At 36.0% G+C, this 24,516-nt stretch overlaps 1 protein-coding gene across 1 annotated transcript in view; it reads right to left on the bottom strand.

The window, feature by feature from the left end:
- Positions 1–8,683: 8,683 nt before the first annotated feature.
- TRPC5 (transient receptor potential cation channel subfamily C member 5) overlaps positions 8,684–24,516 on the bottom strand; it is a 170,844-nt gene continuing 155,011 nt past the window's right edge. Inside the window, exons 8-11 of the mRNA XM_012451766.3 lie at positions 18,474–18,677; positions 17,586–17,627; positions 15,384–15,473; positions 8,684–13,637 (exon numbers count right to left, since the gene is read on the bottom strand). Coding sequence (XP_012307189.1) covers positions 12,945–13,637; positions 15,384–15,473; positions 17,586–17,627; positions 18,474–18,677 — 1,029 coding nt within the window. The 3' untranslated portion in view covers positions 8,684–12,944. The remainder of the gene's footprint in view (positions 13,638–15,383; positions 15,474–17,585; positions 17,628–18,473; positions 18,678–24,516) is intronic.

Genomic DNA, 24,516 nt, shown 5'->3' with positions numbered 1-24,516 from the left:
ATGGAACAGCCCCTTCCCAACATTTTTTTAATGTGCTAACATTTCTGAGGTACACAGATTTCACAGCAAGTGATTGTCCTCTATCTTCAGCTGTCAGTGGTTCACTAGCTTCTAAGGGGTGTTTTAGAAGGTTGTAGTCTTGAGAATATGGGTTTGGAATTTGGTGAGTTTTGGGACAAGCACATCTGCCTTAGATTTCTAGTTGATTGGTTTTTATTTCAAACTTATATGATACTGCCTTGCCTTGTGCTCTATTACCAGTTAATGAAATTTAATCATGATTGGTATTAACGTAACCTGAAAGCAATGTGTGTACTAGATTGAACTAATTATCAATTGATGTCTGTATTTATGGTCTGCTTAAATCATGCAAGTTCTCTTTGTTTATGTATTACAATCAGTCTTCTCTAAGAAATAATCAAGGAGCAAGTCCTGGCTCTCCTATTGTTGGGGGAGAGGTGAGGGTAGCCTGTGCTGCTGCAGCAGTCTGCAATCGTTCTTGGAGGCAGCTGCCAGGTAAAAAGGAAGTGGTTTTTCTTGTGATGAAAAAACCCTAATACTTAACATGTTTAATCACCATATAGGATAAAATACTGGTAGATTTGTCCTTTTTACAGATTACCTCTTAAGTTGCTCTTGTTACAAAAGGTATCCTGTCTTTTCTCTGCTTTTAACCAAATTTCATCCATTTAGAATTGTTAGGGGAAAGAAATATAAAGACACTGTAGTTTATTTGGGACCCTTCCAGCCCCTTCCTGACATAAATTGGTTACGCTAAAGGTAAAAAGCTGGATAATTTCTCATAGCCAGGAAAAATAATTAAATTCATTTTTATGCTTTATATATTTATTCTCAAAACTGATTGTGGTTTTCTGCCTTGATTAAGAGCAGATGAAAACATTGAGTTGGTTTTACTGTTGAAATTTAAGACTGATGAATTTAAAACAGCTTTCATTTCCTTAAAGCTTATAATCAAGGCTAACCTTTCAATTAGCTTTGGATTTAAAAAAATAAATCATGTTTTTTTTTTTTTATGTGAACAACAGAAGTTCAGAACTTAGATCTCCATAGATAATGATATAGTCTAGTGGGGAGGGTGGAGCATAAACTTAATCTAGACTTTTGTAAATCTGGGACAAATTTATTTCATTTTATATGAAACCTCTTTAAAGCATTTTATATTTACATTTATAATAAAGAATTTATGTAATTTATATAAGAATTCAGGAGAACTAATACAGGCTGAGCATCCCTAATCTGAAAATCTGAAATCCTCCAAAATCTGAACCTTCTTGAGCACTGACTTGCTGCTCACAGAAAATGCTCTTTGTGGCAATTTTGAATTTTGAATTAGGGATGCTCAACCAGTAAATATAATGCAAATATTCTAAAACCCGAAAAAATTTGAAATTCCAAACCCTTCTGGAACCAAACATTTCGGATAAGGGATACTCAACCTATATAGCAAGAGACAACCTCTTGTTTCCCTCCATCCTAACGGGAATGTTTAGTTTCAGTAGGAGCAACTTAATTTAGAACACTTGTCTTCTCTCCTACCTCAACGACCAATGGCATTTTTCCCTAAAATACATTTCAGGGACATGGAAGGTGCCTGTGTGAGGGAGATGTAGCTTAGGTGATGACCTCTGTGACTAAAACTGCTTTAGTGTGATAAATATGGGAGGTGCTTCAAAATAATTTCAGGATGAGTATTATATATGAAAGAACATTAGCTGTGTGTTGTTGAATAATTATCATTGAAACTTGGGTTTATTATGCTATTTTGTTTGAAATTTTTAATAAAAAACTGCCTTAGTAACCTGCCATCTGGAGAGGAGATGTTTGCTTATGAAATTAGTATGAGTTTGGGTTTTTTAAAATGTTATCTTGAATCCTGAAAAGTATTAAACGTATAAGGTTGTAGAGAGGCTGTCACATAGGTCCATTGATACCTTAAAACATCTGGAGTTTTGGGGAAAGTTATAGGATAAAAAATGGGTTCTTGAAATTCTGTAGTTCTTAATATTCACTTGCTACACATAAAACCAATTTTATTAGACACATTACATTTATTTGTAGTTGAAACTAATTGAGGTAAGTGAACCAATTCAGGTTTTACTGTTTCAGTAATTGTTTTCCCAATAATCACCACCACTTTTGAGTTTACTTTTTTCCTTTGGCCGCTGGGGGTGGGGGGATCTTGGGAACAAGAACATCTGACTATTGAACTGCTGTTTGTTTAGTTTTTTCCTGGTAGGTATTTCTTGCCACTGAGTAGACCTTTTGTGAAGGGGATGGGGTCATTACAAACAATATTGAGGTTAAACTGAATCAGTTCTTATAAATTCAGACCAGTCAGTGAACAAAAATGTTAAGATCTATTCTAAGCCAAATATTATTGGTTTGTAGTATTGATTTATTAGTGCTATATAGATGGTCAGTCCCGTCAAGTAATTAGCAAATCTTTCTTGCAGAACTTTTGGCTCTTTCCAAACTATATAATACAGGTTTTTCGAATTGTTTGCAGAATTGTAGAGAAAATTCTACCCTAGTACTAGACTTAAACTAATGTTTTATTTCCTTGCTCTGGTATATTAGCTACATCAAAGTGAACATTTTACCTTAATAAAAAGCTATTTTATATTCAGTTGTTTTGCTTGTTTTAGCAGTTGAACTTTGTTTTGATTTTTATTCCTTTTAGCTCTGCTAAAATAGCTTCAACTATACAAGAAGTTTTTCCCTTCCTGGCTGTTTTGAAACATGGCATGGGATTTTATTAATTTACTTCTTTTCCTTTACTCACTGCTTATTTTTTCCAACATTTTATTATAAAAATCTTTTAAACACAGAATTTGAAGGAATTGTTAACATCCATATATTTACCACCTAGGTTCTGTTCTTAACATTTTCCTATACTTACTTTTTTGAATATCCATCTATAAGTCCTTATTTTTGATGCATTTCAAAGAAAATTGGAAACCTAAGTACCATTTACTTGTAAACATTTCATGCATATTGTTAACTAGAGTTCAATGTTTGTTAAAGATTTTTTTCTTTTGAAGTAAAGTTTACATGCAGTGAAATGCACAAATCTTAAATGTTGGATGCAGTGAGTTTTGATAAATCACATACTTGCGAAATTGAAGGCCTGATCAAGATAACATCACCCCTAGAAAATTTCTTCATGCATCTTCCCAAATTCTTCTATCCCCATTCCCCTAGGTAACCATTCTTGGTTCTGATTTCTCACATATCATAGTTTTCTGTTTTTCTAACTGTGCATAAATGAAAGTATATGCTCTCTTGTGTAAGGCTTCTTTCAGCATAATGTATTTGGGATTTATCTATGTTGTGTGTGTCAAAAATGTATTGCTGAATGTTATTTCATTACATGAATATGCCATAGTTTATTCCTTTTGATGGACACCTGGGCCACTTCCAGTTTTTTTTACATATTATAAATAAAGCTTCTATGGATATTTTTCTGTAAGTCTTTTTGTGAGCACATGTTTTCATTTCTCTTGGAATAGAATTGTGTCATAGGTGAGGTGCATGTTTAGTTTTTTTTATAAGAAACTGCAGGATATTTTTCTCAAGTGGTTGTACCATTTTCAACTCCCATCAACAATATATGGCAGTTCCAGTTTCTCATTACCATTAGCCTATGGTGGTGTCAGTGTTTTTTATTTTAGTCATCCTGGTGGATGTGTAGTAAGTGGTATCTAATTTGTATTTCGCTGATTGTTTTTCATGTCAAGCATTTTTATGTGCTTGTTCATTTGTATATCTTTGTGAAGTGTGTTCATATAATTTGTGTTATTGCATTATAGGAGATCTTTGTATATGCTGGTTGCAAATCTTTGTCAGATATACTTCTTATTTTAATTATCTAACCAGTGTGTAAATGTTATAACACTCATTTATGTTTAAAATAATTAGGCTAGGACTTGCAGGTGAGTTATTTAACAGAAAGTTAAGCTGTTCTGTCTGATATGCTAATCAGTGCTGGTGTAAAAGTTAATCAGTAAAATAAGACCATCAAACTTCTGTAATCTGAATTAGTGGAAAGCTAGTTGCTGAAAAGTCTTGTTACTACAAAAAAATCTGAAGGAGAAATGTCACCTGATTCTGGAATTATTGCTCAAATGTACTTGGATTACACTGGTTTATCATGACCAGCTTAACCTCCATTTATATGTCTTCTCACTGGCTCACAGATTCCAACTGTTCTGTGCAATATGTATCATACTTTAAGTACTCAACGAAGAATTATTAATTTCCAGAATCGAGGCCTCTATGGTTTTTCAATATTGTAAGGTATAGCTTTAAAGCTATTGGTCTCTATATTTCATCATCTCATAGTTCTTATAAATTATTATTAAATTGTTAAATACTAGTCAGCTTTGTTTAATGGAAAATATAAAAATTAGAGTGGTATTTATTCTCATATACTTTTCAAAATATGTTGGACTCTAGAGGTCTGCTTAGTGTTTCTGCTAGGTATATTGCATTGTGGAATCTGTTGTTCGTAAATGTTAATAATTGGTGGCTACAAATGATTACACTGAAAAAGGGAGGAACATAACAAATCTAAGTTGCCATACATTTTAGGGGAAAAAAGTAAACACTTTATTTTGTTGATACTGAAGCTAAAAATACACAAAATTATTTTATTGTACAAGATTCTTTTTAATACATTAAGATTGACACTATGCACTTCTTACAGAAAGTGTTTAAATAAAAGTGAGTTATTCAAAGAGATTTGCACTTCTAAAATAGTCTTCAAAGCCAATGCCATTTACACAGACACATTTGGAATTTTCCCTTTTCATGATTATGCTCGAAATTTATCATTTCAAACTTAAATTTGACACACTTTTTCTATGGTGATATGTGGTTGGGGCCGCCAACTAGGCTTAGAAGGTGAATTACACATAGCCTGTATTTTCTAGTTTTCTCTTTCCTGCTGCCAAATGTTAGCTTGTAGCAGCAGACTGCATTCATTGTTTTGAGCTCAGCTCTAATTTCAACCCCATGTTTGAGAAATCTGGAATAAATAGAATCCTGTGAAGAGTTTAAGTATTGTTCTGTTGAATAGTACCTCTGGTGTGCATTCTTATATTATAAGAAACAAAACTAAAATGTCTTTGCTTGAGAAGGATGTGTTTATACTTATCTGAAGTGTCCTGGGGAAGGTCTGTGTCTTTACTGTTGAAATAACTGTTGAAATAAGATACAGTTTTATTTTGTTAAAGTAGTAATTTGAAAAGTTAATTTTAAAGTTAATTTATTGAATTGAATTTCCTTTTACATTAAGCCATAGACTAATGTGTTAACCCTTTGGGTTTAGAGGACTTCTCATGTGCTCACACAATATTCATTTTAATGCCATTGGTCCCAATTATCCTAAGACACTTGAGAATTCTGGCTACTTTTCTTGCCCAAGTACGTTAAGCACAGTTATCACTCCTTATTGGATTACAGGTTACTTTGCTTTGGGTATTTCAACTGATTGCTTAATATGTTTTACAAGGAAGTCCTACAAGGTGTGACCACAACATGATGAGTCTAAACTTTAAATACTATGACTAGATCTTATACAAGGAATATGTAACCTGAATATGTGATTTTCAAATGACCTGAACACATTCAGCTAATTGGCTTCCATCTTCCCATTAGAGTCTCTTTCCATTGCTTCTGCCACCATGGTTTCTTATGAGTCCAAAATCTTCCCCTCCATTCTCTGTGGAGGTTGGTGGTTTTTCTTTACTGTCTCCCTCCCTGATAATCGCCTAGTCATCAGAGCCTCTGTGCTATACAGTGTAATTTCTTAAGGATCAAATAAGTTTGAGGTGTCAATTCTGAGTTTATTTACAGCATAAGCCATTGGAACCCAATGTATTTTACTATTTAAACACAAATGTTTCAAGAGTTAATCATTATGGTTGTTCCCAAATCAGTGAAGGTTCTGTATCTAAATATATTGCCCTTTAAAGTGTTCTTATCCGAAGGCTATGTGCTTATTCTTGTAAGGCTGCCACTGCTCCAATCCTATTTGAAACTAGATTCCAGGATATAAAGGGGAACAAGGATTCTTGAGAGGGTGATGGAGATATTCTGTATCTTGATTTTGGCTGGTGCTTCCAGGGACATATACAACTCTGAAAACTCAAATTTGTACACTTTAAATGAATGCAGGCAATTGTACATAAATTATTTCTCAATAAAGCTAATTAGGGGAAAAAAAAACTTGATTCCTAAGAGCAATTCCAGGTCACTTTACAGATCCCACAAAAGACAATCTCATTATTTTATAATTGTGTCTATCAAGGTGCCTATTGTGTAATAGCACTTGAAAAATTTTTTTTTTAACTAGAGAAAGTGGTACTCAGCTTTACCACCCCATGTTTTACCAAATGTGGATCTAAAATTACTTTTGACCATTTCTAAATTTCTAAAAGTTAAATATTAGAGGATCTTGATTTTCTACCATTGAGGATATTCAGAGATTGTATTATGGACTTTGAAACGTCATTTCAAAAGCAGAAGTACAAAGTGGGTTGAGTAATGGCAGCATCATTAGAATATGGGTGTGGCTTTTTAAGGTGACTACTTTAAAGGACCATATTCATTTGAGTGCATAAGTTCTGGTATGTTTATGAAAATATCAGTCATTATTCTATATTATGTTTATTTCAAATTTATAAGGCTAAAAGATGATAGCAGGTATATAATCTGGCTTTCTGCCATAGTACCCTTCCTTAATTTTAGCTTTCATTTCTCTTTCATGTTGTTTTCATAAACGCACTTTATTTCTTAGATGAAATTTGAAAAAAATGATCTTTCCAATAATTGCCTAAAATGTACACATTTATGAAAGCCCATTTGTGATACTGCACTATGAGTGTAGTGTGTTGAACTTGTATTTACAGTGATCCCAAGGTTGAGAACTTAACGTCTGAAATTCAACCCAAATGTGACCTAAAATTTGAAAAATGATTTAGAGATGGTTCTGTTTTCATATATTGTTGCAGTTTTTGAATTTTGTTAAAAGAGAAATGGTGATGTTAATGTTTTAATTAACCATTTTAAATTAAATTTTAAAATCAGGTAACTCATCTCAACTTGGTCATCCAAAAAACTGACAATTTGATGGTTTAGCCCCATGTTTTAAAGTGCCTATCCTCACTCGTCCTTACTTCAAAAGCTTTTCCAACCGTCTCTTTACTACACTATCACCATCTAAGTTTCCCAATCCCATAAAAAATCCAAAGCCTCCTTTCTTCCTTACAAGGGTCAGCTTTAAGAATTGTGTAAGACTAGAGAACTATCAAGAGAGTTCCTAGGTTGGAAGGCAGTTGGTGGCAATGAGTATTTTGGGAATATATTGAATTTCTGGGAAAAGATATAAAATGGCCAAACTCAGCTTAATTGCACTTTCAAGTGGCTGGCTACCTTAGGCTTAAATAAAAGGCACATTTCCACCTATTCGTTCAAGTGCTACTGAGGACAGCGCCTTTTGTGTGCATGTGTGTAAACTCCTGGGATGTTAGGATGCCCCCGAACCTGCTAAAGTCAAAGGGCAAATATGCTGAAAAATGGTGAAAATGACCTTCACGTTGCCAGCCGTTCTTATCTACTTCTTCAGTTAGTCTTTTTTGATTATATCAAGTCACTTAGAGTTATAAAGAACGTTTTTTGAGGGGGAGGAGAGTAGGACGGATACATGCTACTTTCATGGGTGTATAACAGTTGATTACAGTGATCAAAAGTTGTGGGCTGTTTATGTTCCTACGGAAATTGTTTGCCTTTATTTGTGTAGTAACAGGAAGCCTCTAGAGCATTCACAACTTTTCACATCATATAAGAAAACTAGCTTTTTGGCATAAGGGCATTCCACTTAGTTTTATATTTAAATATTATAATTCTTAATATGTATATGTCTCTTAGGTACCACAAATGTTGGTGGTATATCTTTAGAGAAAGAATGAACACAACTCAGATCCAATAATCAAGTGCCAGATACAAATCCACTCAAGTTGGGGATAACACAAATACTCAGCCTAGAGATGCTAGAGCACCTTGGCTTGCTGCCTCTTATCATTCCAGCAGTTAACTCTGTTTCTTAAACATTCCATTTTTTAAAAGTAAAGCTCTCCCAAGGCACCCACTAACACTTCCTCTGGATCACCATGCCATAGATGAAAATTCTAGGCTGCATACCAGCATATGAATGAGTATTAACACTTCCAAGTATGTACCAAATCTCAGGTATACAGTAAATCTGAAATATGCAGACTTACTTTATTTTGCCAAAAATGTGTATTTAAAAATTTTCCAGTTAATTTATTCTGACCTAAATGCTTTTTTGTTTTTTTTTTTTTAAAAACAAAACCAGGAACCTCAGATTTTGATAGCTCTCAATATAAAAGTGCTACAGAAGATGCTATCATGGCAGTTCATTTTGACAGTTCCTCACACCTCAGGAAATGTCTCCATTGAAAAGTTATTCCTGCTTCCCTCTCTTCAAAATGATCTAGTAATTACCTAAAGGGATAAAGAGCCAAAGGCAGAACAAATAAAACTATTAAGTTTTATTATGTGTGTGTATGTGTATACACAGACATGTTCTCACTTTTACAGACATACCCCAGAAGGCAAAGCAAGCCAAAACTGACATCTGTTGGAAAAAAGTTACTGGAAGGTTTATTGGAAATATAACGGCAACAATGTTTTTCTGTGCTAAAGTAAAGCTCACTTTTATTTGGGGTACTCAGTTCCCACTGGTGAGTTCTACACCAACAAGTTGGCTATTTGGAGCAATTACCTAGATAAAGCAAGCCAAATAATCTAAAATATCCAGTTTTGAGGCAAAGTTGCAGGGGTTGAAGGTAGGGAAAGCTAGGAAGTAGGTATGAAGAGGTTATTTAAATGATCTGAACACTTGGATCAATTTACATTGACTACGTCTATATGAGCAATCTTTTGAAAACTTGATTACCAATAAAATATGCTAAATTTTTCTTAGGTACCTTTATTTTTATTTATTTTTGAGACAGAGTCTTGCTCTGGCTGGAGTGCAGTGGCATGATCTCAGCTCACTGCAACCTCCACCTCCCAGGTTCAAGCAATTCTCATGCCTCAGCCTCCCGAGTAGCTGGGACTACCGGCGTGCACCACCATGCCCAGCTACTTTTTGTATTTTTAGTAGAGACAGGTTTCACCATGTTGGCCAGGCTGATCTCAAACTCCTGGACTCAAATGAACCGCCCCACTTCAACCTCCCAAAGTGCTGGGATTATAGGAGTGAGCCACCATGCCCAGCCTCAGTTTTTCTTAGCTATTTTAAACAAAGGATTTGCTGCCTATCTTCAAGTACTCTTTACCTGACGATTTCACAAACCAAAGTCTGGGCCACTAAAGCTATTAGTCAAAACACCACTCGAGTTTCACCCACGATGCAACATGAATGCCAATGGTTATTTGTATTTTCAGGCTAAGGTATGGCCTCATATTTATCTCTGAAGTTCCCACTGAAGTTTTCAGAGGAGGTTTGTACTGCCATAAGAACTATAAAGTTCTTTTTTGGAAAAGGTATTAAGTCATTTGAAAAGGGGAGGCCTTCGTTTTTTTAAAAAATCAAATTGAAGGCAGATATTTACGACTTAGCTGAAATAGCATAAGTTAGGTCACAGTGGAATAAAAAATGATTCTGGGGGGCAGAAATGGAATTTTTTAATATCTCCATTTAAGTAGACAGAAGCATAACTTGGAGCATTTATATCCCTGTAAAGTTTGACATCTTCCAAAAATGATTTTAAATTTAGAAACTTTCCTCTATTTTTGTATTTCACTGAACTTAAAGCTAGAGGTGGAGGAGATACTTAACAATGGTCACTTTCTAATATAATTCACATATTTTTAATTTTTACCCTTATTAGGGAGATTTTATGAGATCAAATAAATGAATCCAAGGTGTCTGGAAGTGATAAGCCAACTGTAATGTAGGTGGACCATGATATGGATATTTTAGATAAGTAGTAAATGCTTTTTGTATTATTTGTGTTTGATTTTGCAGTACATTTTTTGCTTTACATTTAAATATGTCAGTCTGAAGCTTTTGGAGTTCACAGCGTTTTGGAGTTCACAATGGGAAAATGAAGTGGCCATTACAGATACCACAACAAAAGGGTATCTGTAATGGCCACTTCATTTTCCCATTGCCTATATATAACATACATGCTTACTAATAAATGTCTTCTGTAATCTAGAAGATTTCAGTTTACCGACCAGCTCTGTGACCTTGAGCAAGTCATTGCCTTCTCTGGGCTTCTTTATTTTCTATTTGTAAAACCTGAGGTTGGAATAGAGTAAATCTTTTATAAAATTCTCTTTTAGTTCTTAACTTTTTATGTTTTTAAGTTTACTGTCAAGTTGGCTTATAATTCCTCTAGGGTCAGAGGATATTCCTAAGCGTTTTCACTTGAAATACCTTTTGTGATATCTGATCAAGAGAGTAAGGAGGTAAACAAAATCTCTTTCCTTTCCTACTTTGTACTGAATTAGAGTTAATAAAAATGTTGGTGTCACCAACATGGAAGTTAGGGCAATAGCTGTTTAGCTTTAACCACTATCCTAAAGGAGGCTTCACTATAGCTAGTAAAGTCTTAAGCCCAAGTCACAACAATGATAACCCTGAGAATATCTGAAAAGGAATGTACTCCTGTGACATATGACACTGGTTCTTTCAGTAGTAGAGATTGATTTACACATATGATGTCTTTAGAATATAACTGACAGAAGACTTTTGGAATACAGTTCCATGTCTGGCTAGCCTGTTTTCTGATGAGTTGATAAGGTCACTGCTAGAACAATTACACATAAGTTTTCAGAAGTGATATACATTTCTGAGAAAAACATGTTTTTCTTTTTATGAAATAGGGTTATATGCTATTTCTTTTGATGCTGTTAATATGAGTTAGGAATGTAGCCCAGGTTCTATTATTATTCAAAGTGAATTTGACAATTTGGAAAGCTGAATCTCTTAACTTCAGAAACCTTTCTGGAAAGTAACCTGTTATAAAATGTCAAGTACATTTATGACAGTCTCAGTGAAGCAGGGGAGAAATTGATTTGAGTGAAAAACCACTTCACTTCAGATATGATCAAGGAATTACTTTGGGACAACCTCTTGCCAAATGAGTCTTGATGCAGCATTTTCACTTGATCACTTTTCCCTGGGTCTGAGGCTTTATTCTTCAAAACCTCCTCCTATTTCTGGCCCTTCCCCCTCCATTTGGCTCTTCTCTAGGCTATTGAAACAGATGGAAATCCAAATAACAGAAATCACACTATCAAAAGCAACTTTGGAGGCATATTTGCAGTGTTTGAAAATTCCTCATTTCTCTTTTACCAGAAATTACATACATTAATCTAAATGGATTCCTATTGGTGTTGACATTTAAAAGAGCAGAGTGACACCTAACTATTTTACTTTTCTGGGCTATACACTATTAATTTAATCTCTAGGATTCAGACCTAAAGTTTTTTCAGGTCATAGTTAGAATCTAAATTGAGGAAACCTTTGTGCTAATGTTGGTAAAAACCGTCCTTGCTCAGCAGGTTCTCAGTGGTTATCAGGTCTAAAATGATGATCATATGCATTATGGACTTTATTTTTAACTTGAGCCATTGTATTCTGATGAGGTACTCTTAAACTGTGGAAAAGAATATGTTTGGATGTATAAATACAGCTTTCTTTGAAGACAGTAGAATTTGGATCATGTTTATAATTCCATGAATCCACTAGGGTTGTTATGTTTTATATTTAACATAATTTACACATGCAATTCCACTGCCCCAATGAATATTAAAACTGCAATGTGAATTAGGTTATCTCGACCTAAAATTGCCATTTTATGAGGCAATTAATTAAAATTAAGATGCTCTTTTCTCATATTTTGACACTTCAGCAATATGACATTTTTCTGATAAAATATTTCAAATTCAGGCTTTTATCTTAGAAATGCTTTGATAGCAACGATAGTTAAAACTATCAACAGAATAGGACCGACAAATATGACAACTATTTTTCTTGCCAACGTATGAGATGTAGTGACTGTTGGTTAGAGTGTAGTAGAAGTTTTTAAAAAACAGCACAAATTCTAAATACTAATTTTGATACTATCAAATTTTAAAATGTAAGATAACTGAAACACAAACACAGGAAAAGAATTCACCTAACTTTTTAGATACAACATATACTGTGGGGTAAATATTTCAGTGGCACACATTAGGAAACTAACACATCTTTAAGAAACAAGAAAACTCAACAGCCCCCACAATAAGAAGTTGTAGTGTTTAAGAACGAAACAAGTCACTTATACCTAGAAACTACAAGCTGACAATTCTTTGGAATCTCTTCAGCCTCCCTTTGATGCTGTTCATTGAACCAGCATGGGCAGCGTGTAGCACTGAATGGCAACAAAGATAGGCAGGGTAGTTTGCCTTATCTGATAGCTGGTGGGGACTGCTGACCGCACATCCCTCAGCTCTGTGGGAAAATGGCATGAAATCCTCAGGATGGTCAGGAATCTGTGTGGCAGCAACAGTAAGGTGGCACCTGGGGCTTCAAGGAAGCATGGGTAATAAAAGCAAAGCAAAAGGGTGAAGCACCCAACTGCACCTCTGCTGATTAGGTGCAACACCCTTTCAGTTGGTTGTAAGATGGACTTAGTGTTTATATGTATAAAAAGGCAAAAAATAATGAAAGTAATAAAACGAACAAAAATGGAGAATGTGGCTATAAAAGATGGTGCAAATAGGAGTTTCACGCTCCTTTTTGGGGGGCAGGGGCAGTAAGGGAATCATATTTTGTGTCACCTCTGAGAGCAAGGAAATGACAAATTTCTGTTGAGTTCCAGAACAGATGATAAGGACTTGACTTAGAGCCGAGTTGTAACTTGTTCTTCCTGTCCATCACCCCATTTGTGCATGAGCAAGTCACAAGCCTCTCCCCAAGTTTCAAATACATCCTCTGAGGAGTCTAAAAGTTTAGAATTTGAGGAGCAGATGCTGGATGCACAGTGAAGAGAGCTGGAACAGGCTAGAGGGCATTCACTACTCTGAGCAGCGCCCTGGACTTCACCTAATTCTACCTCACTGAGGTTGATTTCACTTTGAGCACAGGCCTCTGCTTTCCCTTTCTCCATCTGAGAATATCTGATGTCCTGCCACATACAGTGCTGCTGAACAATTCCACCAGAAATTGTGTACATTGACTCTGAACTGGGTTCAGACATATGACCATTAAATTTGGAGAATAGGAGACCCAGTTTCTTGAGAGAAGGACCCATGAAGGAGCGTTTGCTTGATGACTCAGCTTTTGACTTTCCCTGGGCACCACTGGATCTTGGCATGGTTCTGATGAGAGGTGGCCCATGGCAAGCCTTTTTCTTGCAGCCTAAATTAAAAGAGACACTCTTGGATTTGGCCCGAGCCCCACCACTGCCATCATTAGTATCGTCTCTCTGAGAGAGTTCAGTGCTGCTAGTGGAAAAGCTTCTCCTTGGGTGTTTTCTATTTCCCAAGAGGTCAAGAACTTCATATCGAAAGCTGGAGATGTCTTGCTTTAATTCCTAGGAAAAGAGAAGTGACACATTATGTCAGGAAGCTTGGTCTTTATTTCAAAGTAGGCACATTAGATAGCTTTGGAATGTTCCAGGTTTTTGCCTAGTAGCAAATCACAAAATATGAGAAAAATCTGCTATTATTCAAATGCAAGAAAAACATATTAATAATTCCATGGGCACAGCTGGCCATTGGCAAAATTGTACAATGGGTAAAGTCGATTCAGGATTAGTTAACACTTTAGTAGGGATTAGTCTGTTGAGGCACTTTCATAAGGACTAACTCCTGCTGAAGTATTAACCAACAAGGTATTAGATTAGGACACTGGCTCTTACAGGTGTCTGCATATAAAAGATATGCATATTCCTACTGAAGAAGAAAAAGCTTTAGGACTCTAAGAAGTGAAACTAGCGAAGTGGAATGTCGGGTGATGAGACTGCTGTTTTGAGACTTGTTCAAGTCTCTATGAAATGTCTTCTATCTCCAACTGGCTGCTTACATATTGGGTTGTTCCTTTAAAAGTCAAGCTGAAATCTGTTCATGTCCTTCCCCTGCTTAAAACTTGTTACTAACCTGTCACTGACTTTAGGAGAAAGTAGAAATGCCTTACCATGGACTACAAGGTTTTTCAAGGCCTAGTACCTGTTGCTTTCTCCAGTTCCATCTTTCTACCCTTTTCGCAGGCTCTCTACTGGACACATTCTCCCTTGCCTCTGGGCCTTTGCCTGTGCTGTTCTCTCTGTCTAGAACACTCTTCTCCCCAACTCCCTTTTATTTGGCTGGCTTCTCTTTCAAGCCTCAGCTTAAGCATCACTTCCTTTGGAAAGTCTGTATTGACTCCCCAAGTCTCAGTTGAGTGTCCCTCCTCTCTGTGTTTCCACAGTGTCCTGTGTTTAACCAGTCAGAATACACAATTGTTCATTACCCTATATTATTGTTTGTCATGCCTTGAAAGTGGGAGTTGGTTAGATCTTGTTTCCCACTGTACCAGAGCACTTAGCACTTATGTGCTTGAAACATAGCAGACCCTTGGTAGATGAGTTATGTCTATGAATAAGGATAATGGCCTTCCTGTGTGCCTTAGAAAATATAGATGTGTTCTAGGATAGGATTTCTCAACCTCGGCACTGTTGATGTTGGCCTGGATAATTCTTGTTGTGGGAAGCTGTCCTGTTCATTTTAGGATGGTTAGTAGCAACTTTGTCTTTACTGTCCAGATGCCAGCCTGACAACCAAAAATATCTCCAGACAGTGCCAAATGTGATCTTGGGACAAAATTGCCCCTGGTTGAAAACATTTGTTTTAGGCTAATGTCACTAGTAGAATTTTAATGTTTAATGGTAGAGTTTCTTAAGACCTTAGATTTAATAACAGATTTTTTAGTCTTACATTTTTTTAAGTAAAGAAGATCTTGAAGTCTCCAGGCATCTTCCCTTTGCTTCCCATTCCCTCACCACCATGCATCCTTACCATATCATTTAAAGCATTCAATGTCCACACTGAGAAACACCCAGAATATTAAAAGAATGCATACAGAGGATTTCTTTCATTCATAACACTGATTGTGGTGTGACATACATTGCTAAAATCTCTCCATCTACTGGATGAGAGACAATTCTAAGAGAATAAGCATTTTAATTGGCTTTGCTGTATTGTAAGCAGATGAAATTCTATTACTAGAAACCTCACACATTGTGAAGATTAAATGATGCTTACGATATGTAAAATGAGAAACCACTTCATGATTAAATTACCTTAAAATTTTCTTCTGTTAGCCCCTCATTTGTTTTGGAATTTCTTATCATAGCAGCCACGTATCTTTTGACTAAATTCCTGATAACTTCCTGGAATTAAAAAAAAAAAAAACATGAAGCATTCAGTTTTTTCTCAGACTTTCAGTAAAATAAGAAACTTACATAGGAAATAAAATGTGCTTAGACCTTCTTTGCAGTAGAAAATCCTCACAGGATCCAGCCTTTTATTGTAAAATATGAGTTAAGTCCATTAGCTAAACAACAATTATGTCTCTGAATTCAGTGGCAGAATCAAATTCACCCTAAAGGAATTTTTTTACCCAAGCATAAGGTAAACATGTATTCACATTTATAGAATAATGAGAGTGGAATAATCCTTGCATGGTCATACAGTTAACATTCTTTTCCTTTAGGATAGGTTACACATTAACATTCCTAGTAAAATGAGAGGTTTTTTTCTCCTTTTATAAAATTAAGAGAGTCTTCTTCAGAGTCACTAAGTCTGCTGATTTTAATGTCCACTAATTACATAGTGAAGATATTTTTTGCATAGTCAGTCTACACTTCTCATTTACAGGAATGTCCTCTTTGCAGTTAGCCTCCAGGGGAATGGTCTACACATGATCACTACAATTTGTATTAGTGATGGTGATGATGATTGCTACCACTTACTGCAATGTGTCATGCAACACATGCACATATACATATTAGACATACTCATCACTCAATTTTCACAACTCTGTAAGTTAAGTTTTATTACTATCTCAATGTTACAGATGAGGAATTCAAGGCTCAATGAGGCTGACTCATCCAATGTTACACAACTAGTAAGTGTCAAGATTAGACTTTCATTCTACTTCAGTCTGATTTCAGGGCCAATGGTAATAGTAGCCAATGCTGTATTTATTGCTTCTGCTACTGTGTGTACTTGAGAAAGTCACTGAGATGTGCAGAAGTCTATTTTTTTTTGTTATTGTTGAGAGCTATTAAGCAGAAAATGAAGGCAATGAATCTTGCTTAAGATTTATTATTGTAAAAATAACATTTGAAGGTGGGAGTAGGGAGAGAAGGTTTACATACAAAATACTTTATTTTCTGCTTCTCTTTGTTAGTTATGGCCTAAGCGGAACAAAGTTAGGAGAAGTGACCTATAAAATAAGGATGGATTTCCTACAAATGCTGTAGAACATTTTTCTACTTTGGGTTTCTTTTCATCAGGACAGTGAGAGATGGTTGTCTCTTATTTGTGATTTGCAGGGATTACTCTTAAGAGATGTTGTGATATTTGTATGCTTGGCTGTTTTCTAGCTGGTGAGAAGAGTGCCCTAATGTTTATTAGGTTTATTACTTTTTTTTAGCAAAATGCTGAAGTGCTTCTCTATTTCTTTGATTAAAGTCACATTGTAATTTATCAAGATCTAAGTTCCTGACATTCAGATAAGCTTTTACTTCATTGAGGTTAGTTTTCTACAGTTATATATTTCCATTGCCCTATGTGCTTTTTCCTCATGACACTTTTTATCCTTGTAATCACTTAATTTTAATACAATCATGCCTTGGTATATACTCTGGGGATTGGTCCCAGGACCCCCCGCCCCATGTACCAAAATCCATGCATACTTAAGTCCTGCAGTCATCTTGCAGGACCTGCAAATACAAAAAGTCCGCCCTTTGGTATATGTGGATTTTACATCCCATGAATACTATATTTTTTATTTGCATTTGGTTGAAAAAAATTGCCTAAAAGTTGATCTACACAGTTCGAACCTCCATTGTTCAAGAGTTAACTATAATTTTAATGACTTGTTATTTTATCCCTGCTAGATAATAAATTTTATAAGAGCAGAAAGATTGCATCTTTTTTTGTTCATAGTAATTTTTCTAGTATCTAGCATAGTGTTTGATGTACAGTAGGTACTCATATATTTCACTGACCAACCACATATTCTATTTTATGTAATTTCAAAAAAGACAGATTGTTGCTAATCAAGCTGAGGGAGTGCATAAGGGCCATGAACAGGATTATAAAGCAAGTGATTCCACTTGAAAGAGGTACTTCAGCCTTTGATAAATTAAAGCCTTTTCAAGCCTCCTATCCCAGTCAAATGGGATCGTGTCCAGACACAGCCAGAGTGGAGTTTGTTTCTCCTCCACAGAACCAACCAACAACTATTGTGCTTCATCCCTGTGAGGAAGTTTTACCTGATAATGTTGATTTTGTATCAGGCTGTCGGCATTGCGATCCTGTAATTGAAAATAGAGATGTTACATCAGCAGTCTCCCAGCACCCTATCCACCTACCCATCTGAATTTATTTCTAAATATTAGGACTGGAGAATGATACAGGAGCTCCTGCCTGACAAACCCCCAAAGCAAATGTATGTTGGAATTACTTTACGATGTTGAAAATAGTGAGTGTCACAAAGGAGAGAAGGGAGGAAACAGTTTTGTTTAAAAAGATTCATAATTTTGGCCGAGCACGGTGGCTCATGCCTGTAATCTCAGCACTTTGGGAGGCCAAGACAGGCAGATCACCTGAGGTCAGGAGTTCAAGAACAGCCTGGCCAACATGGTGAAAACCCGTCTCTACTAAAAATACGAAAAAATTGGCCAGGCATGGTGACTCACACCTGTAATCCCAGCAGTTTAGGAGGCCGAGGTGGGTGGATTGCGAGGTCAGGTGTTTGAGACCAGCCTGGCAAATGTGGCAAAACCTCATCTCTACTAAAAATACAAAAATTAGCTGGGCATGGTGGTACTCACCTGTAGTCCCAGCTACTTGGGAGGCTGAGGCAGGAGAATCACTTGAACCCGGAGGCAGAGGTTGCAGTGAGCCGAGATCGCACCACTGCACTCCAGCCTGATGACAAAGCAAGACTCCGTCTCAAAACAAAAACAAAAATTAGCCAGGCATGGTGGCGGATGCCTGTAATCCCAGCTACTGGGGAGGCTGAGGCATGAGAATTGCTTGAACCTAGGTGGCAGAGGTTGACAGTGAGCCGAGACTGCGGCATTGCGCTCGAGCCTGGGCGACAGAGCAAGACTCCGTCTCAAAAAAAAAAAAGGATTCATAATTTAAAAAAGTCTTACTGTGAAGCTTCTCAAGTTTCGCCTTCTCCGTCTACCGTCAGGGTCTCTTTTGGGGCAGAAGGTGTTGTTGAACCAGTTACCAAGGTATAAAAATGACTTGGGGCTTGGGATGATGTTGAAAGGAGGTGGCAAGGTGCCACCTTCATCAAAGTAACTCATCCAGAGCTTCGTCCTTGCAAACTTCCACTCAATATCAGCATGATCCTATGAAAGACAAAAGTTCAAGGATTTGGGATGGGAAACTGCACGACATACCCACTTCTCATTCTAAACTTTCTAGTTGCTTCTATAGATGACAATATGTCAATGGCTATATAAATTCAAATCATACATACCCTGTCACCCAGTTACGCTACTCTTAGAAATATATCCTATCTATATACTTATAAAAATATGTATGTACAGGGCTGTTTACTGTTGCACAGATAATAGTAGCAAAAAAACTGGCAGCAACCTAAATATTCAACAGTAGAACTGGTTAAATAAATGGTGTTATGTCTACAAAATGGTATTAAATATAAATACTAAAATGTAGATCCATAAACATATATATATGCATCTGTTCAAGCCCTCTAAATGAATAAAACAATATAAAGCACAATATATATTATGTACAATGATCCAGTTTATACAACCGGAAAACATTTTATATTACATGCTTACATGTTCTAGACAAGTACACACTAAACTGTCAATAGTAGTTATTTTTAAGGAGTGCGATTATGGTGGGAGGCTTTGTTTTTTTAAAGCAATTCAACTTTATTGAGGCATAATTTACAAAGAATAAGATTCAACCATTTAAAGTGTTTGATGAGTTTCAACAGGTATATATACCCATGTAACAACCAATATAATCATAACACACACACACACACACACACATACACACACACAAGTGTACATTTCTAGGATTTTTAAGAGCTGTATTGACTGATGTAACCACTACTACAATCAGGATACACATTTCTATCACCCTCCAAAATTCCCTATTGTTACCTCTTTGTAATCAAACTCTCCCAACTAACCTCTGACAACTGCTGCTCTGTTTTCTGTCCCTATAGTTTACCTTTTCCAAAATATCATATAAATGGAATCATACAGTAGGTAACTTTTTAAGACTGGCTCATTTTACTCAGCATAACACCTTTGAGATTCATCTGTGTTTTCGTGTATCAATAGCCCATTCAATCATATTGCTGAGTAGTTTTCTATTATATGGATGTACAATGGTTTATTTGTTTACCCACTGAAGAACATTTGGGTTATTTCCAGTTTATAGCAATTATGAGTAAAGCTGCTATGACCATTCATGTACAGGTTTTTGTCTAAACACATGTTTAATTTTTCTAACTTAAATACCTAGGAGTGGTATTGCTGAATTGTGTGTTAAGTGTGTGTTAAACTTTATAATAAACTGCCAAACTGTTTTTCCAGAGTGGCTATACTGTCTTCCATTTTCACTAATTACTCTGTATATTTTTTAGTGCTTGTCGGGTTTTTAAAGTTTACTCATTCTAACAGGTATGTAGTGGAATCTCACTATGGTTACAATTTGCATTTCCCAAATGGCTAATGATGTTGAGCATCTTTTCACATGCTTATTTACCATCTGTATATCTTTTGTGATAAAGTATTCTTTGGATCCTTGGCCCATTTATATCTATATGTCTATCTATCATCTATCTATCTATACACACACACACACACATATATATATATATAGAGAGAGATATTCTAGATACCATCTCTTTGTTAGATCTGTGACTTGCAAATATTTTATTTCAGTCCGTATCTTGTCTTTTCAAGTCTCTTAATGATGTCTTTACTAGAGCAAAGTTTTACTTTTGAGAAAGTCAAAATTATCATGTTTATAAAACTATCTTTATTTTATAGATTGTGCTTTTTGTGTCATGTCTATGAAATCTTCAGCTAACCCAAGGTAATGACAATGTTCTCTTATGTTTTCCTCCACAACTTTTATAGCTGTAAGATATGCCTTTAGTTCTGTGATCCATTTTGAGTTAATTCTTCTATAATGGAAGAGGTTTACGTTGAGATTCTTTTTTTTTAATTGTATTTTAGGTTCTAGGGTACATGTGCAGATCATGCAGGATTGCTGCATAGGTACATACATGGCAATGTGGTTTGCTGCCTCCATCCCGCGTCACATATATCTGACATTTCTCCCCATGTTATCCTTCTCCACCCTCCCCAGCCCCTCCCCAACAGACCCCAGTGTGTGATTTCCCCTCCCTGTGTCCATGTGTTCTCATTGTTCAACACCCACCTATGAGTGAGAACATGTGTTGTTTGATTTTCTGTTCTTGTGTCAGTTTGCTGAGAATGATGGTTTCCAGGTTCATACATGTCCCTACAAAGGACACGAACTCATCATTTCTTATGGCTGCATAGTATTCCATGGTGTATGTGTGCCACATTTTCCTTGTCCAGTCTATCATCGATGAGCATTTGGGTTGGTTCCAGGTCTTTGCTATTGTAAACAGTGCCACAATAAACATACATATGCATGTGTCTTTATAATAGAATGATTTATAATCCTTTGGTTATATACCCAGTAATGAGATTGCTGGGTCAAATGGAATTTCTATTTCTAGGTCCTTGAGGAATTGTCACACTGCCTTCCACAATGGTTGAACTAATTTACACTCCCACCAACAGTGTAAAAGTGTTCCTATTTCTCCACATCCTCTCCAGCATCTGTTGTCTCCAGATTTTTTAATGATCACTATTCTAACTGGCATGAGATGGTATCTCAATGTGGTTTTGATTTGCATTTCTCTAATGACCAGTGATGATGAGTATTTTTTCATATATTTGTTGGCCTCATATATGTCTTCTTTTGAAAAGTGTCTGCTCATTTCCTTTGCCCACTTTTGAATGGGTTTGTCTGTTTTTTTACTTGTAAATCTGTTTTAGTTCTTTGTAGATTCTGGATATTAGCCCTTTGTCAGATGGGAAGATTGCAAAAAATTTTTCCCATTCCGTTGGTTGCTGGTTCACTCTAATGATTGTTTCTTTTGCTGTATAGAAATTCTAGAGTTTAATTAGATCCAATTTGTCTATTTGGGCTTTTGTTGCCAATGCTTTTGGTGTTTTAGTCATGAAGTCCTTGCCTGTGCCTATGTCCTGAATGGTTTTGCCTAGGTTTTCTTCTAGGGTTTTTATGGTGTTAGGTCTTATGTTTAAGTCTTTAATCCATCTGGAGTTAATTTTAGTGTAAGGTGTCAGAAAGGGGTCCAGTTTCTGTTTTCTGCACATGGCTAGCCAGTTTTCCCAGCACCATTTATTAAACAGGGAATCCTTTCCCCATTGCTTGTTTTTGTCAGATTTGTCATAGATCAGATGGTTGTAAATGTGTGGCGTTGCCTCTGAGGCCTCTGTTCTGTTCCATTGGTCTATATCTCTGTTTTGGTACCAGTACCATACTGTTTTGATTACTGTAGCCTTGTAGTATAGTTTGAAGTCAGGTAGCGTGATGCCTCCAGCTTTGTTCTTTTTGCTTAGGATTGTCTTGGCTATGCAGGTTCTCTTTTGGTTCCATATGAAGTTTAAGGTGTTTTTTTCCAGTTCTGTGAAGAGGGTCATAGGTAGCTTGATGGTGATAGTGTTGAATCTGTAAATTTCTATGGGCAGTATGGCCATTTTCACGATATTGATTCTTCCTAACCATCATCATGGAATGTTTTTCCATCTGTTTGTGTCCTCTCTTATTTCCTTGAGCAGTGGTTTGTAGTTCTCATTGAAGAGGTCCTTTACATCCTTTGTTAGTTGTATTCCTAGGTATTTTATTCTCTTTGTAGCAATTGTGAATGGCAGTTTGCTCTTGATTTGGCTCTCTGTTAGTCTATTATTGGTGTATAGGAATGCTTGTGATTACTGCACATTGATTTTGTATCCTGAGACTTTACTGAAGTTGCTTATCAGTTTCAGGAGATTTTGGGCTGAGACGATGTGGTCTTCTAAATATACAATCATGTCGTCTGCAAATAGAGACAATTTGACTTCCTCCTTTCCCAACTGAATACCCTTTATTTCTTTTTCTTACCTGATTGCTCTGGCTAGAACTTCCAATACTATATTGAATAAGAGTGGTGAGAGAGGGCATCCTTGTCTAGTGCCAGATTTCAAAGGGAATGCTTCCAGTTTTTGCCCATTCAGTATGATCTTTTAAAAATATGAGTGAACAATTGCTCTGATACCATTTGTTAGAACAGCTCTTATTTCTCCATTGAACTGCTTTTGCCCCTTTGCCGAACATCACTTGGGGCATGCTGGACTACTAGATATCCACATTCAAAAGAGTACAGTTAAACACTTGTGTTATACCACATACAGAGCTTAAATCAAAATGGATGATTGGCCTATACTTAATAGATAAAAACTATAAAACTCTAATAGGAAAGCTTAGGAGTAAATCTTTGTGACCTTGGATAAAACAATTTCTCAGATATGACACCAAAAACAAAGTGTCAAAAGAAAACAGATAAATTTGACTTAATCAAAATTAAAACCTTTTTCACTTCAAAGAACAGCATCAAGAAAATGAAAAGATAACTCATAGAATGGGATAAAATAATTTAATATATATCTGATAAGGAACATGTATAATAGTATATAAAGAATAATTATAACTCAACAATAAAAAGACAAATCAATGTAAAAATGAGAAAAGCATTTGAGTAGACATTTCTCCAAAGAATATATTCAAATGGCCAACAAGCCCCTGAAAATATTCTCAACATCATTAGTCATTAGGAAAATTCAAATTAAAACCACAATGAGATACCACCTTATACCCATTAGGAAGACTATTATAAGAAAAGACAGTTAATAACAACTGTTTGTGAGGATATAGAAAAATTGGTCCCCTGATATATTGCTCATGTGTGTGTAAAATGGTATAGCCACTTCGGAAAACAGTATGATAGGTTACTCAAATGGTTAAACATAGAGCTACTGTATGAATCAGCAAATCCACTCCTAGGTATATACCCAAGATCAATGAAAACATGTCTCCACTCAAAAACTTGTATACAAATTTTCATAGCAGCATTTTTATAGTAACTGAAGAATAAAAATAACCCAAATGTCTATCAAGCAATAAATGGATGAACAAAATGTGGCACATTCATACAATGAAATATAATCTGGCATTAAAAAGGAATGAAGTACTAATACATGCTACAACATGGATGAACCTTGAAAACATTATGCTAAGTGGAAGTAGCCAGTCAATCACAAAAGGCTGTATTCTATGATTTCATTTCTATGAAATGGTCAGAATAGATAAATCCATAGAAACAGAAAGTACATTAGTGGTTGTTAGGGGCTGGGGGGAGAAGGGAATAGGGGGTATGGGGCTTCATTTTTCAATGAGAAATGCTCTGGCATTAGTAGTAATGGCCGCACATATATTCAAATACACTAAAAGCCACTGAATTATACAATTTAAAAGGGTAAATTTTATGGTATATGAATTATATCTTAGTGAGACATTTATTTAAATGCAAAAGAAAAAATCAGTTGGGGATCTTTGTGAGAGTCTATGTCTGAATTCTCTGTTATGTTACATTAATCTATATGTCCATCTCTGCATCATACCACACTGTCTTGATGACTGTAGCTATATAGTAAATGTTGAAATTAGGTAGCACAATTCCTTCCACTTTAATTTTCTTTGTCAAGATTGTTAATACCTTTATTCTGTTGAGTCTACTAGTCCCCAAATACAGTATAGTATTTTTTTTTTTTTTTTTTTTTTTTTTTTGAGACGGAGTTTCGCTCTTGTTACTCAGGCTGGAGTGCAATGGCGCGATCTCGGCTCACCGCAACCTCCGCCTCCTGGGTTCAGGCAATTCTCCTGCCTCAGCCTCCTGAGTAGCTGGGATTACAGGCACGTGCCACCATGCTCAGCTAATTTTTTGTATTTTTAGTAGAGACGGAGTTTCACCATGTTGACCAGGATGGTCTCGATCTCTTGACCTCGGGATCCACCCGCCTCGGCCTCCCAAAGTGCTGGGAT

This window comes from Aotus nancymaae, unplaced genomic scaffold (genome assembly GCF_030222135.1).
Source record: "Aotus nancymaae isolate 86718 unplaced genomic scaffold, 86718_ANA_hifiasm-v0.15.2.pri h1tg000004l, whole genome shotgun sequence".
Classification (NCBI taxonomy): domain Eukaryota; kingdom Metazoa; phylum Chordata; class Mammalia; order Primates; family Aotidae; genus Aotus; species Aotus nancymaae.
The sequence above is the reverse complement of the archived record's forward strand: the minus strand, read 5'-3'. Positions and strand labels throughout refer to the sequence as shown.